The sequence below is a fragment of the Triticum aestivum genome, chromosome 2A (assembly GCF_018294505.1).
Source record: "Triticum aestivum cultivar Chinese Spring chromosome 2A, IWGSC CS RefSeq v2.1, whole genome shotgun sequence".
Lineage (NCBI taxonomy): Eukaryota > Viridiplantae > Streptophyta > Magnoliopsida > Poales > Poaceae > Triticum > Triticum aestivum.
Window position 1 is genome coordinate 43,961,828 of NC_057797.1, and position 23,946 is coordinate 43,985,773.

The following is a 23,946-nucleotide window of genomic DNA, read 5'->3' on the forward strand; positions in this document are numbered from 1 at the left end:
TAACACCTTTAGTACTCCCTCCGTCACAGTTTAGAAGGCACAATTAAATTTGCGTGCGTTTTCACAATAGACAAGGTTTAGGACGCATTGCATTTATTTCTAATAGCTAATTAATACTCCGATATACTATTTCTATATGCATGCGTAGTGTGAATGCTATTTTTTAGCCCATCTCACAACCAATAGATAACCACCTAGATTCCAGAGAACTTCCAAGCGCGCCTTCTAAATCGTGACGGATGGAGTAGTCAAAACGGACGAAAGTGTCATAAATGAAACAAAATCTAAACTTAGTATTATATAAAGAAATCAAGTTCCAATGCCAAATAGTAAATCCACATTTAAAACTGTGTTAAATAAGGAATTCTTTGAATTCTTTCAAAAGACAGCCTTGTTGACATGATAGACCCACCACTAATATCATCATGGAATAAAAAGATGATGGAGAACTCCAAGAAGTAGCTATGCTGGCGGTAACAGCAATGTGGTACGGCTGGACAAAAAGCTTAGCTCGTGGACTTTAACGAGCGCTCGATAGCTCGACTCGCTAAGTTTCGTAAGTCACTTTTTAATGAACCACCTTTTCCGGAAAACTTTTTAATGAACCAAACTAATCATTAATTTGAGCTTGCTAAAGCATAATGAATTTAACAAGCAACTCGTGATGCTCGTTAAATATTTTTATCGTAAGTGACAACAATTTGTGGCGGCCTTACTCACTTATTCCGTCAATATGTACTTTCAAATTCTAGCATTTAATTCTGAGAGACAAATTGTTGAATGATTTGAATACCTAGGATGTTTATGGTAATGTATATGTTAACAAGCGTCCACCTGTGCTCGCGAGCTTTAAATGAGCCGAGCCAAATATTACTTTTTACTCATTAAGCTTAACAAGCGACTGCGTACATGATGTGATCCCATGATCCAGGACCATGTGGGCCATTGGATCTGAACCGGATGAACAGGATTGAGCAGTCAACCTTCCCTTTGGAAAATATACACAATACACCCTAGCTTATTTCTGTAATGGAGCTGCAAGTGCATATCCATCCGTCCTGTCACCTTCTTTGATGGGGCTTGTCCCGCCGCCACTGGCCACCATGGTGCATGCCCCCATCCATCTATCCTGGTTAGCCCCAATCATGCACGCGCGTGTGCCAAATCAGTCGCTTGGATCCGATCCAAACCCTACCATGGGAGCCGAGACAGACCTCTCCCCACGGCCACCGAAGCCTGTCGCATCGCCGGAGAACCCACGCAACGAGTGTTGGGTAAGAGGCAACGCCTTCTCCGTCGTTGCATCTGTGCCGCTTTTTGGTGTTTTATTTCCTGATTTTGTTTGTTTCTTATGTTTGATTTCCTGATTTCACTTGTTTGCTTTAAGGATTGTATTTCATTGGGGGAATCGGTGTCGTTCGGGCCACTCCTCTTTGAGCCGCTGGAGAGAGATGACATGGCACATGTACCAGCCGTGCCGATGGCTGCCATATCACATTTCCAATACAGAACGGTTATCAACTATTTTGTAATCATGGAACTGCTCCATAGCATACAGCTGAAGGAAATATGCCCTAGAGGCAATAATAAAGTTATTATTTATTTCCTTATATCATGATAAATGTTTATTATTCATGCTAGAATTGTATTAACCGGAAACATAATACATGTGTGAATACATAGACAAACAGAGTGTCACTAGTATGCCTCTACTTGACTAGCTCGTTAATCAAAGATGGTTATGTTTCCTAACCATGGACAAATAGTTGTTATTTGATTAACGGGATCACATCATTAGTTGAATGATCTGATTGACATGACCCATTCCGTTAGCTTAGCACCCGATCATTTAGTATGTTGCTATTGCTTTCTTCATGACTTATACATGTTCCTATGACTATGAGATTATGCAACTCCCGTTTACCGGAGAAACACTTTGTGTGCTACCAAACGTCACAACGTAACTGGGTGATCATAAAGGTGCTCTACAGGTGTCTCCGAAGGTACTTGTTGGGTTGGCGTATTTCGAGATTAGGATTTGTCACTCCGAATGTCGGAGAGGTATCTCTGGGCCCTCTCGGTAATGCACATCACATAAGCCTTGCAAGCATTGCAACTAATGAGTTAGTTGTGAGATGATGTATTACGGAACGAGTAAAGAGACTTGCCGATAACGAGATTGAACTAGGTATTGAGATACCGACGATCGAATCTCGGGCAAGTAACATATCGTTGACAAAGGGAACAACGTATGTTGTTATGCAGTCTGACCGATAAAAATCTTCGTAGAATATGTAGGAGCCAATATGGGCATCCAGGTCCCGCTATTGGTTATTGACCAGAGACGTGTCTCGGTCATGTCTACATTGTTCTCGAACCATAGGGTCCGCACGCTTAAGGTTTCGATGACAGTTATATTATGAGTTTATGAGTTTTGATGTACCGAAGGAGTTCGGAGTCCCGTATGAGATCGGGGACATGACGAGGAGTCTCGAAATGGTCGAGACGTAAAGATCAATATATTGGACGACTATATTCGGATATCGGAAAGGTTCCGAGTGATTCGGGTATTTTTCGGAGTACCGGAGAGTTACGGGAATTCGCCGGGAGAAGTATTGGGCCTTATTGGGCCATACGGGAAAGAAAGAGGGGCTGCCTAGGGCAGGCCGCGCGCCCCCCAAGGTCTAGTCCGAATTGGACTAGGGGGAGGGGCTGCGCCCCCTCCTTCCTTCCCTTCTCCCTTCCCCTTCCTTGTCTCCTACTCCTAATACTTGGAAGGACTCCTAGTTGGACTAGGAAAGGGGGAATCCTACTCCCGGTGGGAGTAGAACTCCCCTAGGGCGTGCCATAGAGAGGGCCGGCCCTCCCCTCCTCCACTCCTTTATATACGGGGGCAGGGGCACCCCATAGACACACAAGTTGATCTTCGTGATCGTTCCTTAGCCGTGTGCGGTGCCCCCCTCCACGATATTACACCTCAGTCATATTGTAGTGGTGCTTAGGCAAAGCCCTGCGACGGTTGAACATCAAGATCGTCACCACGCCGTCGTGCTGATGGAACTCCTCCCCGAAGCTTTGCTGGATCGGAGCCCGGGGAGCGTCATCAAGCTGAACGTGTGCCAAGAACTCGGAGGTGCCGGAGTAACGGTGCTTGGATCGGTTGGACCGGGAAGACGTACGACTACTTCCTCTACGTTGCGTCAACGCTTCCGCTTCGGTCTATGAGGGTACGTAGACAACACTCTCCCCTCTCGTTGCTATGCATCACCATGATCTTGCGTGTGCGTAGGAATTTTTTTGAAATTACTATGTTCCCCAACAGTGGCATCCGAGCCAAGGTTTTTATGGTTTGATGTTATATGCACGAGTAGAACACAAGTGAGTTGTGGGCAATATAAGTCATACTGCTTACCAGCATGTTATACTTTGGTTCGGCGGTATTGTTGGATGAAGCGGCCCGGACCGACATTACGCGTACGCTTACGCGAGACTAGTTCTACCGACGTGCTTTGCACACAGGTGGCTGGCGGGTGTCAGTTTCTCCAACTTTAGTTGAACCGAGTGTGGCTACGCCCGGTCCTTGCGAAGGTTAAAACAACACCAACTTGACAAACTATCGTTGTGGTTTTGATGCGTAGGTGAGATTGGTTCTTGCTTAAGCCCGTAGCAGCCACGTAAAACTTGCAACAACAAAGTAGAGGACGTCTAACTTGTTTTTGCAGGGCATGTTATGATGTGATATGGTCAAGACATGATTCTAAATTTTATTGTATGAGATGATCATGTTTTATAACCAAGTTATCGGCAACTGGCAGGAGCCATATAGTTGTCGCTTTATTGTATGCAATGCAATCGCCCTGTAATGCTTTACTTTATCACTAAGCGGTAGCGATAGTCATAGAAGCATAAGATTGGCGAGACAACAACGATGCTACGATGGAGATCAAGGTGTCGCGCCGGTGACGATGGCAATCATGAAGGTGCTTCGGAGATGGAGATCACAAGCACAAGATGATGATGGCCATATCATATTACTTATATTGATTGCATGTGATGTTTATCTTTTATGCATCTTATCTTGCTTTGATTGATGGTATAATTTTAAGATGATCTCTCACTAATTATCAAGAAGTGTTCTCCCTGAGTATGCACCGTTGCCAAAGTTCGTCGTGCCCAGACACCACGTGATGATCGGGTGTGATAAGCTCTACGTCCATCTACAACGGGTGCAAGCCAGTTTTGCACACGCAGAATACTCGGGTTAAACTTGACGAGCCTAGCATATGTAGATATGGCCTCGGAACACGATGTCTATCTAAGTGGAAGTTCTTAAGTAATATGATTAATTGAACTTTAATTTATCATGAACTTAGTCCTGATAGTATTTTGCAAATTATGTTGTAGATCAATAGCTCGTGCTGTTGCTTTCATATGTTTATTTTGATATGTTCCTAGAGAAAACTATGTTGAAAGATGTTAGTAGCAATGATGCGGATTGGATCCGTGATCTGAGGATTATCCTCATTGCTGCACAGAAGAATTATGTCCTTGATGCACCGCTAGGTGACAGACCTATTGCAGGAGCAGATGCAGACATTATGAATGTTTGGCTAGCTCAATATGATGACACTTGATAGTTTAGTGCACCATGCTTAACAACTTAGAATCGGGACTTCAAAGACGTTTTGGACGTCATGGACCATATGAGATGTTCCAGGAGTTGAAGTTAATATTTCAAGGAAATACCCGAGTTGAGAGATATGAAGTCTCTAACAAGTTCTATAGCTAAAAGATGGAGGAGAATCGCTCAAGCAGTGAGCATGTGCTCAGATTGTCTGGGTACTACAATCGCTTGAATCAAGTAGGAGTTAATCTTCCAGATAAGATAGTGATTGACAGAATTCTCTAGTCACCATCACCAAGTTAGTAGAACTCCGTGATGAACTATAAAATGCAAGGGACAACGGATACAATTCCCAAGCTCTTCGTGATGCTAAAATCGACGAAGGTAGAAATCAAGAAAAATATCAAGTGTTGATGGTAGACAAGACCACTAGTTTCAAGAAAAGGGCAAAGGGAAAAGGGGGAACTTCAAGAAGAACAGCAAGCAAGTTGCTGCTCAAGTGAAGAAGCCCAAGTCTGGACCTAAGCCTGAGACTGAGTGCTTCTATTGTAAAGGAACTGGTCACTGGAAGCGGAACTACCCCAAGTGATTGGCGGATAAGAAGGATGGCAAAGTGAACATAAGTATATTTGATATACATGTTATTGATGTGTACTTTACTAGTGTTTATAGCAACCCCTCAGTATTTGATACTAGTTCAGTTGCTAAGATTAGTAACTCGAAACGGGAGTTGCAGAATAAACAGAGACTAGTTAAGGGTGAAGTAATGATGTGTGTTGGAAGTGGTTCCAAGATTGATATGATCATCATCGCACACTCCCTATACTTTCGGGATTAGTATGGAACCTAAATAAGTGTTATTTGGTGTTGAGCATGAATATGATTTGATCATGTTTATTGCAATACGGTTATTTATTTAGTAAGTAAGAGAATAAATTGTTGTTCTGTTTACATGAATAAAACCTTATATGGTTACACACCTAATGAAAATGGTTCATTGGATCTCGATCATAGTGATACACATATTCATAATATTGAAACCAAAAGATGCTAAGTTAATAATGATAGTGCAATTTGTGGCACTGCCATTTAGGTCATATTGGTGTAAAGCGCATGAAGAAACTCCATGCTGATGGGCTTTTGGAATCACTTGATTATGAATCACTTGATGCTTGCGAACCATGCCTTATGGGCAAGATGACTAAAACGCCGTTCTCCGGAACAATGAAGCAAGCAACAGATTTGTTGGAAATCATACATACTGATGTATGTGGTCCGATGAATATTAAGGCTTGCAGCAGGTATCATTATTTTCTGACCTTCACAGATGATTTGAGCAGATATGGGTATATCTACTTGATGAAACACAAGTCTGAAACATTTGAAAAGTTCAAAGAATTTCAGAGTGAAGTGGAGAATCATCGTAACAAGAAAATAAAAGTTTCTATGATATGATCGCAGAGGTAAAATATTTGAGTTGCGAGTTTGGTCTTCAGTTAAAACAATGTGAAATAGTTTCACTACTTACGCCACCTGGAACACCACAGTGTAATGGTGTGTCCGAACGTCATAACCATACTTTATTGGTTATAGTACAATCTATGATGTTTCTTACCGATTTATCAATATCATTTTGGGATCATGCATTAGAGACAGCTGCATTCACATTAAAAAGGGGCACCATCTAACTCCGTTGAGACGACACAATATGAACTATGGTTTGGCAAGAAACCAAAGTTGTCGTTTCTTAAAGTTTGGGGTTGCGATGCTTATAAGAAAAGGTTTCATAATGATAAGCTCAAACCCAAATCGGAGAAATGTGTCTTCATAGGATACCCAAAGGAGACAGTTGGGTACACCTTCTATCACAGATCCAAAGGCAAGACATTCGTTGCTGAGAATGGATACTTTCTAGAGAAGAGATTTTTCTCGAAAGAAGTGAGTGGGAGGAAAGTAGAACTTGATGAGGTAACTGTACCTGCTCCTTATTGGAAAGTAGTTCATCACAGAAATCTGTTCTTGTGACTACTACACCAATTAGTGAGGAAACTAATGATGATGATCATGTAACTTCAGATCAAGTAACTACCGAATCTCGTAGGTAAACCAGAGTGAGATCCGCACCGGAGTGGTACGGTAATCCTGTTCTGGAGGTTATGTTACTAGACCATGACGAACCTACGAACTATGAAGAAGCGATGGTGAGCCCAGATTCCGCGAAATGGCTTGAGGCCATGAAATCTGAGATGGAATCCATGTATGAGAACAAAGTGTGGACTTTGTTGACTTGCCCGATAACCGGCAAGCCATAGAAAATAAATGGATCTTCAAGAGGAAGACGGACGCTGATAGTAGTGTTACTATCTACAAAGCTAGAATTGTCGCAAAAGGTTTTCGACAAGTTCAAGGTGTTGACTACGATGAGAGTTTCTCACTCGTATCTATGCTTAAGTCTGTCCGAATCATGTTAGCAATTGCCGCATTTTATGAAATCTGGCAAATGGATAAACAAAACTGCATTCCTTAATGGATTTATTTAAGAAGAGTTGTATATGATGCAACCAGAAGGTTTTGTCGATCCTAAAAGTGTTAACCAAATGTGCAAGCTCCAGCGATCCATCTATGGACTGGTGCAAGCATCTTGGAGTTGGAATATACGCTTTGATGAGTTGATCAAAGCATATAGTTTTATACAGACTTGCGGTGAAGCCTGTATTTACAAGAAAGTGAGTGGGAGCACTACATCATTTCTGATAAGTATATGTAAATGACATATTGTTGATCGGAAATAATGTAGAATTATTCTGCAAAGCATAAAGGAGTATTTGAAAGGAGTTTTCGAAGAAGGACCTCGGTGAAGCTGCTTACATATTGAGCATCAAAATCTATAGAGATAGATCAAGACACTTGATAAGTTTTTTCAATGAGTGCATACCTTGAAAAGATTTTGAAGTAGTTCAAAATGGAACAGTCAAAGAAAGAGTTCTTGCATGTGTTACAAGGTGAGAAATTGAGTAAGACTCAAAGCCCGACCACGGCAGAAGATAGAGAGAGAATGAAAGTCATTCCCTATGCCTTGGCCATAGGTTCTATAAAGTATGCCATGCTGTGTACCAGATCTATTGTATACCCTACCACTGAGTTTGGCGAGGGAGTACAATAGTGATCTAGGAGTAGATCACTGGACAGCGGTCAAAAATTATCCTTAGTGGAATAAGGATATGTTTCTCGATTATGGAGGTGACAAAAAGGTTCGTCGTAAAGGGTTAGGTCGATGCAAGTTTTGACACTAATCTAGATGACTCTAAGTCTCAATCTAGACACATATTGAAAGTGGGAGCAATTAGCTAGAGTAGCTCCGAGCAGAGTATTGTTGACATAGAAATTTGCAAAATACATACGGATCTGAATGTGGCAGACCCGTTGACTAAACTTCTCTCACAAGCAAAACATGATCACTCTTTGGGTCTTAATCACATAGCAATGTGAACTAGATTATTGAATCTAGTAAACCCTTTTGGGTGTTAGTCACATGGAGATGTGAACCAATCACATAAAGATGTGAACTATTGATGTTAAATCACATGGCGATGTGATCTAGATTATTGACTCTAGTGCAAGTGGGAGACTGAAGGAAATATGCCCTAGAGGCAATAATAAAGTTATTATTTATTTCCTTATATCATGATAAATGTTTATTATTCATGCTAGAATTGTATTAACCGGAAACATAATACATGTGTGAATACATAGACAAACAGAGTGTCACTAGTATGCCTCTACTTGACTAGCTCGTTAATCAAAGATGGTTATGTTTGCTAACCATGGACAAAGAGTTGTTATTTGATTAATGGGATCACATCATTAGTTGAATGATCTAATTGACATGACCCATTCCATTAGCTTAGCACCCGATCGTTTAGTATGTTGCTATTGCTTTCTTCATGACTTATACATGTTCCTATGACTATGAGATTATGCAACTCCCGTTTACCGGAGGAACACTTTGTGTGCTACCAAATGTCACAACGTAACTGGGTGATCATAAAGGTGCTCTATAGGTGTCTCCGAAGGTACTTGTTGGGTTGGCGTATTTCGAGATTAGGATTTGTCACTTCGAATGTCCGAGAGGTATCTCTGGGCCCTCTCGGTAATGCACATCACATAAGCCTTGCAAGCATTGCAACTAATGAGTTAGTTGTGAGATGATGTATTACGGAACGAGTAAAGAGACTTGCCGGTAACGAGATTGAACTAGGTATTGAGATACCGATGATCGAATCTCGGGCAAGTAACATACCGTTGACAAAGGGAACAACGTATGTTGTTATGCGGTCTGACCGATAAAGATCTTCGTAGAATATGTAGGAGCCAATATGGGCATCCAGGTCCCGCTATTGGTTATTGACCGGAGACGTGTCTCGGTCATGTCTACATTGTTCTCGAACCGTAGGGTCCGCACGCTTAAGGTTTCGATGACAGTTATATTATGAGTTTATGAGTTTTGATGTACCGAAGGAGTTCGGAGTCCCGTATGAGATCGGGGACATGACGAGGAGTCTCGAAATGGTCGAGACGTAAAGATCGATATATTGGACGACTATATTCGGACATCGGAAAGGTTCCGAGTGATTCGGGTATTTTTCGGAGTACCGGAGAGTTACGGAAATTCGCCGGGAGAAGTATTGGGCCTTATTGGGCCATACGGGAAAGAAAGAGGGGCTGCCTAGGGCAGGCCGCGCCCCCCCCCAAGGTCTAGTCCGAATTGGACTAGGGGGAGGGGCTGCGCCCCCTCCTTCCTTCCCTTCTCCCTTCCCCTTCCTTGTCTCCTACTCCTAATACTTGGAAGGACTCCTAGTTAGACTAGGAAAGGGGGAATCCTACTCCCGGTGGGAGTAGGACTCCCCTAGGGCGCGCCATAGAGAGGGCCGGCCCTCCCCTCCTCCACTCCTTTATATACGGGGGCAGGGGGCACCCCATAGACACACAAGTTGATCTTCGTGATCGTTTCTTAGCCGTGTGCGGTGGCCCCCTCCACGATATTACACCTCGGTCATATTGTAGCGGTGCTTAGGCGAAGCCCTGCGACGGTTGAACATCAAGATCGTCACCACGCCGTCATGCTGATGGAACTCCTCCCCGAAGCTTTGCTGGATCGGAGCCTGGGGAGCGTCATCGAGCTGAACGTGTGCCAAGAACTCGGAGGTGCCGGAGTAACGGTGCTTAGATCGGTTGGACCGGGAAGACGTACGACTACTTCCTCTACGTTGCATCAATGCTTCCGCTTCGGTCTACGAGGGTATGTAGACAACAGTCTCCCCTCTCGTTGCTATGCATCACCATGATCTTGCGTGTGCGTAGGAATTTTTTTGAAATTACTACGTTCCCCAACAACAGCTCGCTTCCAGCTTCGGTTGCGCTGAACTTAGCTTCGAGCGCATCCCACAAATTATTGGCAACGCGCATATGGAGATATGCGTCGACTAGCTTGTCTCCGATCACAGTGAGAACGGCTCCCACAAAGATGGTAGTTGCCTCCCTAAACGCATTCTCCTGTTCAGAAGCAATTGTTGCCGTGGGAGACACACCACCAACCCAGAACACGTTCTGCCTAAAATAAAGGCCATATAGTACATAGAACCGAAACATCTATGAACATCATATATATGGCAAACACATGAATGAGCAAATAGGGGATGAACGAGTCGTACCCTCCGGTCGGCCAGGCCAAAGCTTTGGCTCGGCTCATTCGCGCAACTCGCGGCGCGCGCGCCGAGACGAGGCGGACGGCGGAGGAGGAGGAGCGCGCGTGTACATCTCATATTCCCAAGCTCCCAATAGCAATTGGTAGAGCAGCCCTTATAAAGATGTCTCACTCTTCTTACCGTAGCAGTATGGGACTAAACTTTTCACACTTCCCACCACTTGCCGTACACATGTATGGGCCTTAGAGATTAACTAGGGATTATTGTCTTACATGGGCCTAAGCCCATCTGTCGTGGAATTAACACGTCAGATGTCCTCTTGAAAGGACTTAGTCGTGGAGCCATCGCTACGGGTTAGCTTGAAGGGGTTAAATCGGACAAAGGACACGGGAGTTTATACTAGTTCGGCCCCTTCGATGAAGGTAAAAGCCTACGTCTAGTTGTGATGGAATTGCTTGGGTTTCGATGACCAGGGAGCGAATACGCTTTGCCTGAGTCTCGAGTTTTTGTCTCTCTGCCCTGAACTGCCGCCGTGTCACCCCTTTATATACTCAGGAGGACCCCGGCCGGTCTATAGAGTCCCGGGGCTGGCTCATACAAGTGTCTGCCTCGGTCTCCTCTTTTCTATCTTACAATACAAGTTTATACAATCATGGCGGTTTACTATCATGGGCCCTAAATCGCCCGTGGGCTCTGGGCCTCTAAGCTTCATTCGTAAAGCGCCATCTTCTGGGTCTTCTTGGGTTTCAGTATAGCGGAAGGTGAACCGGCCCCTCCTGGGCGGTTTACCCTTAGTAGTTATATCCTCAACATTAGGCCCAGATTGATTTGAACCTGTTTATGTCAATCTTCAATCCTTAGAAAAACTACTGGAATTTCTAACAACTCTCGTAAACCGCCATATTGTCTTCTCCCTGTGAATTTTGGTGAACCGCCATGACGTCATCTTCTCTCACTACAGTAAATCCTTGTGATGTCATCCCGGTATAAAAAGATTTATGAAGATTCCCTTCTCTTTAATTAATTCCCGAAGATCGAGGCGACAACTGCATCCTCTTTTGCCGCTTAGACTCCTCGATTTTCGCACCTGCCATTTTATCCCTCTTCCTTTATAAATAAGACCAGGGCTCCTTCCATTTCCCCCTTTCCTCTTCGCGTCGTCTTCCTCCTCGCGACCCGAAGACCTCAAGCATCGCCGCCACCACCGTCGTCGAACTTCAAGTCTGCACCAACTAGGCCGCTGCATCACCCTGTTCGTACCAGATCTCATGTGATACTCCGCCGCTGCGTGGCCCTGGTAAATACTCCTTTTCTTATTAGATCTACATTAAGGGTTAGAAGTTTCTTTGGTGTTCATCAGTGTTCATCAGCGTTCATCAGTGTTTATCTGCTTTTCCTTGAGCATCTTACTGAATCTAGCTAGGCCTGATAGTTTCTCTTTGCGGCTGGATCTGTAGCTTTACTCTGCCGTACTACAGCATCTTACTATTCCTAGATAGATCCTTATCTGAACCTTCCCGGTTCTGCTTCTCACCATTGTAGGGCTCAGAAAAATTTCTTTATTGAACGACAGTAGATCCAAAATTATATCACCATCTTGTGAAACATGTTTCTGCAACACTTAGCAGATTTTCAGATTGGGTTCTGCCTCCCAAGGGCGGTTTAACCTTTAGTAGTTGATAATCCGTCATATGCCATTAGCCCTCACTTAAACCGCCATCTAGACTTGAATGGCAATGCCCGGTTCACTTCGTATGCACACTTTGATTAAATTGCCGGTTTAACATTTGATAAATACACATGAACTGTCAATCATAAACCGTCCATTTTCCTTTTTACAGACCTTGTGAGTTGGCGAAGCAATTTGCTGCTTGCAATTGGGTTCCATCTCGGATCACAGAGACGCAAATCAATGGATATGTCATCACGGGTGCTTTAGCTCCAAAAAATGTCCTTCGTTGGCGAGTTCCGGGCCCTGAGAGCCCTCCTGAGCCTCAAGATGGAGAAGTGATTGTGTTTATGCAACATTTAGCTCGAGGGTTTAGTCCCCCCGGATCAAATTTTTTCTGGGATGTACTTGCCAGCTTCCAGCTCCATCCTCAAGACATTGGACAAAATTCTGTGTCCAACATATGCGATTTCCAAGTATTCTGCGAGGTTTACCTGCAAGAAGAACCGACCGTTGATCTCTTTCGAGACCTCTTCCACTTAAACCGCCGGACCAAATTTTCTGACGGCCCCAATACTGAACTTGGTGGCGTGTCGATTCAAAAGAGGAAAGAGGTTGAATTTCCTCACGCTAAACTTCACAGCCATCCAAAAGACTGGAACCAAACTTGGTTCTATTGTCAGAACACTGCCCCTGCTGAAGAAAATCCTTTGCCGGGCTACCGTCCGCACCGGCTTAGCAATAGCCACCCTTTACCTCAACGATTGTCTGCCAAAGAACGACAAGCCTACGCACCTCAACTCGCCAAACTCCGGGCTTTCCTTGCCAATGGTTTAACTGGTGTGGATCTCGTCTGCTGTTGGGTTTCATGGTGTATTCTACCTTTAAGCCGCCGCCCCGGATTGATGTGTGATTATACCGGCAAGACCAATGACCCACAACGGTTTAATGAAATAGAACTGACTGATGATGAAGTTACTGAGAGTGTAAAGAAAATACTTGACGAACCGCTCGCCGTATGCACTTAAACCGGTCTGCGCCCTTATTATGCCTCCAACAAACCGCCGGCGGTAAAAACTTTAACCTTGTACCTTCCTGATCCTTCTCCGCTTTAACACTTCTATAATAACCCTTTGTGCAATCCCGCAGGCCAATAGCTCCTTCTGGAAAAGGAAACCGCAAGAAAAACCGGCCAAGGCTCCTCGTGTCAAGAGCAAGGCCACCAAGAGAACTGTCAAGAAGAAAACTGCTGAGTCTTCTGAACCGCCAGAAGATGTCAGTGACTCGGCTGAAGAGGTAAAACTTGACTCCCTTGGCTTCTATTTCATACACCTTATTGATAATGATTACTCCCAGGATGATGCGGAGGCCAGCCGTGCAGATCATGTTGAGATAATTTGCCTTTCTGACTCAGAACTTGTGCCGGTTCAAAGATTTCACCGTGCAGTTCGGAAAGTGAAATGCTCTCACCCTCTTGCTTATTTGGGTCAAAAACTTTCTTTGAAGACACAGCAAACTGAAGGGCGTCGCACAACCCGGCACAGCGGTCAACAGGTCACTTCTTCCGGTTTACCTCATACACCAAACCGGAAACGTCGTCCAGAGGTTGCTTGTTCTCCTGAAAAACTTTATCCTTTGAAGGGTTTTTTCCGATGCCCTCCCAATCCATCTAATTCAAATTACCAGGTGTCTTCTAATTCGTCTGACGGTTCATCCACTACTCAGCTGCCTCCACTGAAAACCGTCCCTGGGTAAGTATGCAGCCCTCCATTTTTCCTTCATAATTTGGTTAATCATGCTAATCCTTGTTTTAATATTAGTGCCAAAGCTCGTCTGAGCAAGAAGGATAAGACTAGTGCCCCCACTGGCGAAGTTGAACCGGAGGAGACTCCTGAAAATGCTGATGAAAATCTTGATAATATCATGGATGATTCTGTCCCGCCGGAGCCAGCTACCAATGCTGATCCGCCGGAAGCTGATCCGGCTACACATGAGGGCACATCAAGTCCACATGCTACACCTGCAAGTCCAGTTGTTGATCCACTGAACTCAACTGCTAATCCGCCAAACCCTGCTACCACTCCAAACCCAGCCAAAGATGATGACGTTGTTGTTACTAGCACTGCTTATACCGCCCCGGGCAATCCAGTTATCTTGGCAAAACATACCGCCAAGGACGAGTTTGTTTCTATGGGCAAGGGGAAGATGGAGGCTGACTTGTCAAAATATGCTAATCTTTCTGCCCAGGATCTTCATTCCGGATTCTTGAACCGGCTTTATGCAAGCCGAGATTATGAAGCCGATTTGGTAAATCTGATGAAGGAACGCTATGAGGTGATAATTTTCGTCCTTATCTTGTATCCTCACTGCCTTGTATCTTTTAGCCCCCAAGGGCCAGTTTAACTTGCAAAGATAAACCGGGACTTTCGATCTTCCATACTGCACATTGTTGACTTTTCCTTGCTTATGTTCTTGAGCAAATATACATTAGCCCCCAAGTGCCAGGATTGAAACTTGTATTAATCCTCGAGACTTTGAACAAGCAGTAGTAAAGAAGCAATCCGCATTAGCCCCCAAGTGCCAAGTGTATAACTAGTTGTATACTTGGGACTTTGATAAAATATTGATATGCTCCTTTGATTGTGTCAGGCTGATATAAACCATCAACACACTCAAATTGCTGATCTTCAAGAAAGTATCAAATCCCATCAAGAAGAATCTTCCAAGGCCAAAGATGAGCTAAGAGCCGCTTTTACTTCCCTGGAACAACTTAAAGAAGGATTCAAGACTGAACGTGCCAATTGGGACACTAAGAAGGATGCATTGTGGAAACGGGCTGAAGACGCCGAGTCAGCTCTTAAACCGGTGGCAGAGGAGCTTTCTGGATTGAAGCATCAAGTTAATGCCATGACCTCTGCAGTATTTGGTAAGTACTCCTACCAAGGCATCTGAAATAGCCATCTTGTAAGGTGCCGGTTGAAATATGAAATCCTTAAACCGTTGTAGGTAGCCGCATTACTCATCTGGGCTCGGATGTACGGACGAAACTAAAAGTAGCATATACTCTGATTGAACAACTGTATGCTGGTGCCCAACGGGTTATCTGCGCAGCATCCTACGATAATCCGGCCCCAACACTGATCAAGGACACTCTGGCAAGGCTATCCATGGCACCAGCACAAATAGAAGAGGTGAAGCGATCCACTGCCAGGGATGGCGCTTTGTTGGCACTCACCCGAGCCAAAGCGTGGATAGCCGACCTGGATCCGGTTGACCTCGCCAAAGGCTTTCCAAGCACACAAGAAAACAGGGCAGATTTTGATGACGAAGCCCTTAAAAATGTGACAAGGGAAATGCGTCCTCTGGCGAGTTAGCTGGCAGAAGATGCTAACTTGACTGTTCACCGGTATTATTATGATGCCAACAACAAACGGATTAACGTTGTCATGCCGGAAGTGCAAAATCTTATTCCGCCAATCCGTAAGCACACTTATGCCCCTGACGTTGATCCATCGGAACTTATCAGTGAAGAAGTTGTCTTTCAGGCTTTAACCCGGATTGACTGGACCACCGCGGACTTCCAGCCACTAGGTGAGGAGAAGGAGGCTGATCCGACGCCAAATGACCCATCAACTTCACATCAACATGGTAATGAGGCTTGATCCGGCAATCTGATTGATGCTCCATAAACTTTGTTCAGTTGGAAACAACACCATATTTTGGGCCTTAAAGCGCCTTGTAATAGGCTAGCGAAAATACTTTGATATGTTGCCATTGTGCACTGGGATATACTTTTGCCTTGATCCGTCATGATAATTTCAGTACTGGCTTATGTACTTTCACAATATTATGCAATCCCTGTGTCTGCATAAGAGAAAATCTGTGATATGAAACTATGCTGTTGTTTTACCAATTTTCACTTTAGTAAGGGTGAAAACCCAACTTCCACCATGCAATGTTGGTATATATGATATAAAACCGGGTTGTGATGAACGCCGGATGATTGCTGGAGACAAGGTGTCAGAGCCAGACCGGTTTGAAGGATGTCGGGTTACCTTTAATTGTATGCTTTAACAGAAAAGATCCGTAAGCCATACCGGGTTAAGAAACACCGGGTTAACATAAATATTATGAAAGAACAAAAAACTTGGCAAGAAGCAAAAAAAAACCATGGTCAAGGCTTTTCAAGGGCTGCCAGGCCCAAATCGAGGCTTTTCATGGGCTGCCAGGCCACTGAGTTAAACCATTTTGACAAAGCCTTTTAAGATGGGCCTCCAACTAACCAATCATCGTTTTAACTTTGACAAGTTTAGGGTCTCAATGAGAGTAACTGTCAAACGTTCGACGGGTCGTGCCAGGATTACCTGGATAGGAGTGACTTACTTGATGAAGGCAGGTTAACCCGGGGTTTTAGGTGAATACACCAAGCTTCCAAGCCGTGGGTCGATACCCGGCTACAAGGGTCCTTTCAAACTCTTTGGTATTTGACACAAAGAGCCCCTAAGTAACTTTGTGAGCTGTGCTCAATGGGTGCCTATGTTTGAGTCATGCTTTGAGCAACCAAACTCTCTTTGGCCCCTTGGGTGTGAAGCTCCCAAGCTAGGTGGTGGCATGATAGCCGGTTTAACAGGTAGTACTTTGCTTTATTAGTTGAAGCCCCCAAGCAAAACAGATATTTGAAGAAAACGACGGAGACCCTGCTTAATAGCAAGGATGCATGTTTATTATATTGGTCATAATATATACATTGTTGAAATATGTACATAAGAAAAGCCTGTGGCTTCAAGTGTAATAAGGCCGTAGGAGAGCTATGTTCCATGGCCGCCGGGTCTCCTCCTCAGAGCTGCGTGAGTCTTCTCGAACGTCAATGAGGTAGTATGATCCGTTGTGCAGATCTTTACTGACCACAAAGGGCCCTTCCCAAGGTGGGGATAACTTATGCATATCGGTCTGGTCTTGAATGAGCCGGAGCACCAAATCGCCTTCTTGAAAGGTTCTTGTCTTAACCCGGCGGCTGTGATAACGCCGTAGGTCTTGTTGATAAACCGCCGACCGAGCCAAAGCCATGTCCCGTTTCTCATCTAACAGGTCCAGCGCCTCTTGGCGTGCTTGCTCGTTGTCCGCTTCAATATAATTCGCAACCCGGGGCGAGTCATGACGAATATCACTTGGGAGGACGGCCTCAGCCCCATAAACCATGAAAAAAGGTGTATAACCTGTAGATCGGTTTGGGATGGTATTTATACTCCATAACACAGATGGTAATTCTTCCACCCAACAACCCGGCGTCCGCTTCAAAGGGACCATAAGCCGAGGCTTGATACCCTTCAGGATCTCTTGATTCGCCCTCTCAGCTTGACCATTAGACTGGGGGTGAGCCACGGACGCTACATCAAGTCGGATGTGCTCTCGTTGGCAAAATTCCTCCATTTCACCTTTAGAAAGGTTCGTACCATTATCTGTGATGATGCTGTGTGGAAAACCAAAACGGAAAATAATTTTTTTGAGAAATTGAACCGCCGTGGCTGCATCACATTTACTGATGGGCTCCGCTTCAACCCATTTAGTGAACTTGTCAACCGCCACCAACAGGTGGGTCTTCTTGTCCTTGGATCGCTTAAAGGGTCCAACCATATCAAGCCCCCAAGTAGCAAACGGCCAAGTGATGGGAATCATGCGTAACTCTTGAGCCAGAACATGAGCTCGACGTGAAAATTTCTGACAAGCGTCACACCGCTTTACCAGATCCTCCGCATTAGAATGAGCTGTCAACCAGTAGAACCCATGTCGGAAAGCTTTAGCCACCAAGGATTTTGAACCGGCATGGTGACCGCAATCCCCTTCATGGATTTCACGTAGAATCTCTTGTCCTTCTTCAGGAGAAACACAACGTTGGAATACGCCTAAAACGTTAGAACGGTGTAACTCGCCATTGTGAACAACCATAGACTTGGACCGACGGATTATCTGTCTGGCGAAAAGCTCATCATCTGGTAACCCATCCCGGTTCAGATACGCCAAATATGGAACCGTCCAATCCGGAGTGGCATGTAAAGCGGCTACCAATTGGGCCTGCGGATCAGGAACAGCTAAATCCTCCTCTGTAGGCAACTTTATAGACGGGTTATGCAAGATATCTAGAAAGGTATTGGGTGGTACCGGTTTACGCTGAGATCCCAGCCGGCTTAGAGCATCTGCTGCTTCATTCTTGCGCCGGTCAATGTGCTCCACCTGATAACCCTTAAAGTGACCTGCTACAATATCCACCTCGCGCCTATAAGCTGCCATGAGTGGGTCCTCAACACCATCCATAATCCATCACGGTTGTCCCGCCGCCACTGGCCACCATGGTGCATGCCCCCATCTATCCTGGTTAGCCCCAATCGTGCACCAAATCAGTCGCTCAGATCCAATCAAACCCTACCATGCATTGGGAGCCGAGACAGACCTCTCCCCACGGCTGCCGAAGCCTGCCGCGTCGCCGGAGAACCCACGCCGTTGTTGCGTCTATGCCACTTTTTGGTGTTTTATTTATTTCCTGATTTGTTTGCTTTCTGGTGTTTGATTTCCTGATTTCACTTGTTTGCTTGAAGGACTGTATGTATGTCACTGGGGGAATCGCTCCCCTCCGACTCCGAGCCGCTGGAGAGAGATGACACGGCACATGTACCAGCCGTGCCGCATGTCCAATCGCCTGCCGGCAGCATGTAGCGGTACAAGTCAAGGTGCATGTGCCCCAGTTGCAGCGGTTGGAGCTAGATATGCCTCCCCCAAGTGTACTATGGTGATGCGTGTATTGGCCGAACAAGGCCAAATTTTCTGGGCCTGCCGATCAACGCTCTGCAATCTCGAGTTTCTCTCGCAAGTATTGCAAAAATGTGCTACTTTTGGGGCCCCATACATCGTAGCACTTGATATTTTCCCCTTATAACAAAGTTTAGCAAGCACGAGTGCACAATGTGTTCATGGTGCTGGAAACTCTTCTGCGGAGAGACGTGATCAAGAGCATCATCCATCTGCTTGACTGCCTGTTAATGTTTGCTCTGTTCTTGGAACCCAAGTGTTCTATTGATTGCTCTGTTTCGTGCAGGAGGTGCTCTGCTCCAGGCGGTACATCGAGAGGTCGTTGCCGCCGCCAGCAGAGCCGGCAATGTCGAAGCCGGCGTTCTGGAACGCGCCGATGCTGCCGATATTAACCGGCAACAAGTGGACAGCCCCAGCGGTGGCGGGACGTGGTCCACCTCCAGGAGAAGGCATCGTCAGCCTTGGGCATGATCTGCACCTGCAATGCTGAGGATCTCGCAGAGATGAAGCTACTCAACAATATACGCACCCTGGCCTCAACATTGAGCGAGCAAGCGAGAGATATCAATGTTCCATAAAAGAAACGGGAATTAGTATTCTGACGGAGCGACCATAAAAGCTAGAAATGTACTACTCCCTCTGTTCACTTTTATAAGACCTTGAAGACATTTCAGACAATGTGCAAAACAACATATTTTGAGTTGTCTGAAACGACTTACAAAAGTGAACGGAGGGAGTAACTCATATGAGCAACGGTCCATGAACATATGTTCTTTGGGAATCTCCCAGTATAAAAAACGCTATCAACTACTCCCTCTGTACCAAAATGCTTACATTTACAGAGGGAGTATGTATGTGTGTGCTGAACAAATTTAAAAACTGTACGCTCCTGAACCTTCTATATGATCCATCAACACGGCCGTAAGCTTCATCAGAAAGATAAATCCGCACCGGAAGGGTTGACCTTCAACTCTTCATGATTGAGCCCAAACTCCTGCTGGTGAGCGGCCTTCCATCCCCTACTTGAAATTATGCAGAGCTCTCCACCAGAAATTGCAAACTTTGTGCACTTTTATCTTCCACACCTTCTTCCATCCAGGTAATTTACCACTTTAGTGCCAGTTGAGCAAGCTGCACAAGCCACTCTCAGGTTTCTTTCCTGGCCAGCATCATCAGTGAGCACATGATAAGCCAACCTGACGGAGTAGATGTTTCTCAAAACCCAAGCAATCCCATCTTCATCCAGCAGACAACCAGGAATCACCGTAGGGTATGAAACAACATGAAATTTTCCAACAACACCAGTGATCTGTAAAATAGGGATGTTTCTCTGATTTTGATTTTTCAAGGTGATCGAGCTTGTCCGTCTAACAGTAATAGGTATAAACAGTTGAATATGATGGTTGGAGGTAGAAACTACAGTTTGCTAATGAAGTAATCATGTTCTGCAGACATTCCAAAGACTAACAGTCTGCAGAATTTTCCATCATACTGGGTGGAAGAAAGAGGAAGGATTTCCTCATAGCAAAAATACAAAAATATACTCACTATTTTATATATTTGAAATACTTGTGTACCTCAAGGAATATGGATCTTACCACCAGTGTTCTCCTAATTTGTAGCCCGAAATATTTCATCTCATGTACCCAAATATTTAAATATATTTGATCTCAATGTGGCCACAATGTCAAAAGCAACGGTAGTTGCATATCATTTACCCTGCAAAAAAGAAAAGAGGGTTGCATACCATTTAATCTTGACTCCACCATTCTTTGGATTGTACAACTCGAACAATTTCAGATGAAACTATAACCATCGGTCTCCTAGTTGGGGCATGAATTGTTCCAGAGGGTGAACAACAAACACTAAAAGGGTTGCAACTTGCAAGAAAGGATGCTTCCTGGTCAACTGTTCCTCGGAAATAACTTATGTCCAAGGCCATTGTTAAGTTGTTACTGCATTTAAATCAATCTGCTATGTCATGCAAACAACTTGACAGCCGACACTATGCTGTTTCAAACTGCTTTCTGTTCTTTGTTCGTCCTATCTATAAGAGGAGTGCGTATGACCCATTCTTTCGCTTTTTAGCTCACTGGCCATCCGCTGGCAATTTCGGGCTTTATACTGAAAAGAGAACTGCAACAACATTGGAAAGCTTGGGTTCCATCCAATCCTAACTCCTTATGCATGAACATATAAGGTAGTAGTACATAAGGATCTTGAGAAAACATGTTAGTCACGTATAACAGAGGTACTGCGTTCAAGGTTTTATTCTACCAATCTATCCATGCCATTAATCCTGCTTTCCTGCCATTGTTTTTCTGATGACTATACCTCAGGAGAGATGACTAGACACTTCCCTGCCACTAATCCTGAAATAAGGTGTAGTGACCAGACATGGGGATCTTATAACTCTTAGTTGCGAAAGAATGATCATGGCAGTTAGATACAGGATCATCTAATCTTTGGAGGAAAAAAATGAATAAACACTACTTTAGTTGCACCACCTTTTCTAATCCCTGTCAATTGTGATATCGCAAGCACAAAAGTACAACGCTTTTAGTTCTTGAAACATGTGACCATCTCTGGGCTCAGGTTCAAGAAAATTGCAAAAGGGAACCAACTTCTTTTTATTTCTCTTCATAGTAGTGCCACATATCACAGCAGTTTACATCAAGATTACACAGCAGGTCTTGCATAAAACAAGCAAAACACTTCTTAATTACATCCAGAACACTACAGGAGAAAAGGACAGGATATGCTTGGACACTACACAAGAGCTAGAGCAGTGGCGCGTGGTTTGCAGCTCTCCCCTGTGATCATACTTAAGCCCAAACGTGCTCATATGGAGCACGCAACAATCGACGATGCATGTAGGCTCCACTCCTTCGCGCTGCACACAATCGACAAGGCAAAAGTTGCTGTTGCCCATGTACGCGAGAGTGGCCCTTATTGCTGCCAGCCGCCGCTCCGGGACTTTGAGGAACAACTTCTCCTTCGCAATCTTACAATATGGCTGCACAGCACTTTCGCGGCTGCGGGAGGCGACTTCACAGGCACAAATGTACCCGTCTTTACGGAGCCCAACCCATGCGTCTAGCTCGCTGTCGTAGTAGCCTTGTCCTTGGAAAGGTAGTGCCCATTCCCCATGCCACCTCCACTCAGAACGCTTGGTGTCAAATGAGAAGGTACCCTTTGGAACATGTTGATAAAGACTGTCGTGTGCAGACATGAATATGGTGTGCCCATCCGGGTGCAGCGCGTAAGAGGAAATTATATCATCCATGGCAAATGGCGGTGGCGATGGCACCCTTTTCCAGGACCAATCCATGGCTGGCCGTGGATCCTCAAGCTCATCGCTTCCCGTGGCTGCCCAAGACATGGCCTCAAAAGAGTGCTGCTCGCCGTCATGGCGAGATGTCAATGCATACAACTTATCACCGGCGGCCACAGAGATGTCAATGCCGCCAAGCAGTGAACGTGGTAGGCTTGGCCCGATGGTGATTCCCGCTATCTCGGTATCATATCCGAGGATGGGAGTCTGTGGACAGTGTGGGTTGGTGGCGATGAAGATGCTGTTACCAAAGGCCGTGAAGCTCATGCCAAGATGGCGTACTGGCACAGGAAACCGGAGGACGGGAGGGCCAGGGAACCCTAACTGCACGTCGCTGGTGCAGGTATCTTGCAAAGTGTCGGCATCAACCTTGTAGATGCTGAAGCCCGTGTCCCAATCATCCAGCACCAGGTAGAGGTGCTTCTTCGGCGCACGCCGCGGCTTTTTTCCGGTGCGGTCGCCGTCGAGGTGCGAGTGCTGACGCTTAGGCATGCTTCTGCAATGGATCTTCCGGCCCTAAAGATTGATTTTTTTTTTTGTTCTGGTGGTTACGAGGTCGCCAGTACAGGAGAAGAAACGAGCCGGAAGGGCAAGGAGACGACAATGGGGATCCAGATCTATCTATCTAACCTGGCAATGGTGTGTTACTTATAGGTCTTGGAACCCCTCCCCTTATTTATGAAGCGGGGCCTCGGATTGGAGTGACTAATCCAACTCCCGGCCGCGCTCGGATTGCAGATAGAACTCCCGACCTAGACCCCGAGTCGGAGCAGAAGCACGAAATGACTAATCCAACTCCCGGCAATGGGAACCCCCTACAGGACAGCCAAGAGTTACCGGAGTTACCGCGCCGTCGTCGCCGGAGTCGTTGCCGCCGCGCCCGGGGTCGCCGGAATGTTGATGTGGCCGGCGGCGCTCCGGCCCTCCTCTGCTTCCCCTCCTTTCTTTGCGCGTCTGCTTTTTCTTTTCTTTTGAGGGCTACTTTGCGCGTCTGCTATTCTTTCTTCAGACGCCTCCATTGTAAATCTCAAAAAATAAGATAAATTCTCTAAAAGATCCTCAAAAAATAAAGTTCTCAAAAAATATAAATTCTCAAAAAAAAAACTCTAAATTTGCTAAAAAATAAGATAAATTCTCTAAAAGATCCTCAAAAAAGATAAAATTTTCTTTAAATATACTTCGCTAAAACAAATAATTCCTCTGTAAAAATAGTGATCTAAACGCTATTATATTTCTTTAGGGAGGGACTACATATTACCGGCCGAAGCCACCAAGAAAATACATATTAAAAAATGTTACCCAAAATTTATAAAATTTTCATGAATTTTTTAAGAGTTCATGGATTAAAACAATGTTCATGCATTCTAAATAGCTTTCATGATTTTATAAAGTTTATTTTTAAAATGATTTGAATTTAAATATATTCAAATAATAATAATAATACATTCGTACGTTATAAAAAAGAGGTACACCATTTGTTTAAAGTACATGGTTCTTTCAAAATTAAATATTTAAGAAATGCTCGTGAATACTTTAAATTGCAATTTTAAAAATGGTCATGATTTTTCAAAATTGATCCTCTTTTGAAAAATGTTTATCTATTATGAACCAGTATAAGCAAAACCGGAAGAAAAACAAACGAAACTACACCACCCCGCACATGGGGAGGCACGGCACTGGCATCCAACGGCACGATCTCTATTCTCTAGTCGAGTGGCTTGGTGCGCGCGTTGAAGAGAGAAACGAGGAAAGCTCGTCCATGCCTCAAGTTGTAGATTATTGAGTATTGACTGTCCGATTGATATGAATC

The 23,946-nt window shown here is 44.8% G+C and overlaps 1 protein-coding gene and 1 long non-coding RNA gene across 2 annotated transcripts; both read right to left on the reverse strand.

Annotated features, from left to right (window-relative positions):
- Nucleotides 1–19,364: 19,364 nt before the first annotated feature.
- Nucleotides 19,365–23,126, reverse strand: LOC123184613 (uncharacterized). The gene is made up of 3 exons (XR_006492999.1): nt 22,983–23,126; nt 20,401–20,521; nt 19,365–20,111 (listed from the first exon to the last, which is right to left on the reverse strand). It is a non-coding gene; the product is annotated as an uncharacterized lncRNA (long non-coding RNA).
- Nucleotides 21,304–23,090, reverse strand: LOC123184612 (uncharacterized). Its single transcript, XM_044596709.1, has one exon. It carries the CDS (start codon nt 22,626–22,628, stop codon nt 21,525–21,527), a length of 1,104 nt encoding a protein of 367 aa, XP_044452644.1. The 5' UTR covers nt 22,629–23,090; the 3' UTR covers nt 21,304–21,524.
- Nucleotides 23,127–23,946: the final 820 nt, after the last annotated feature.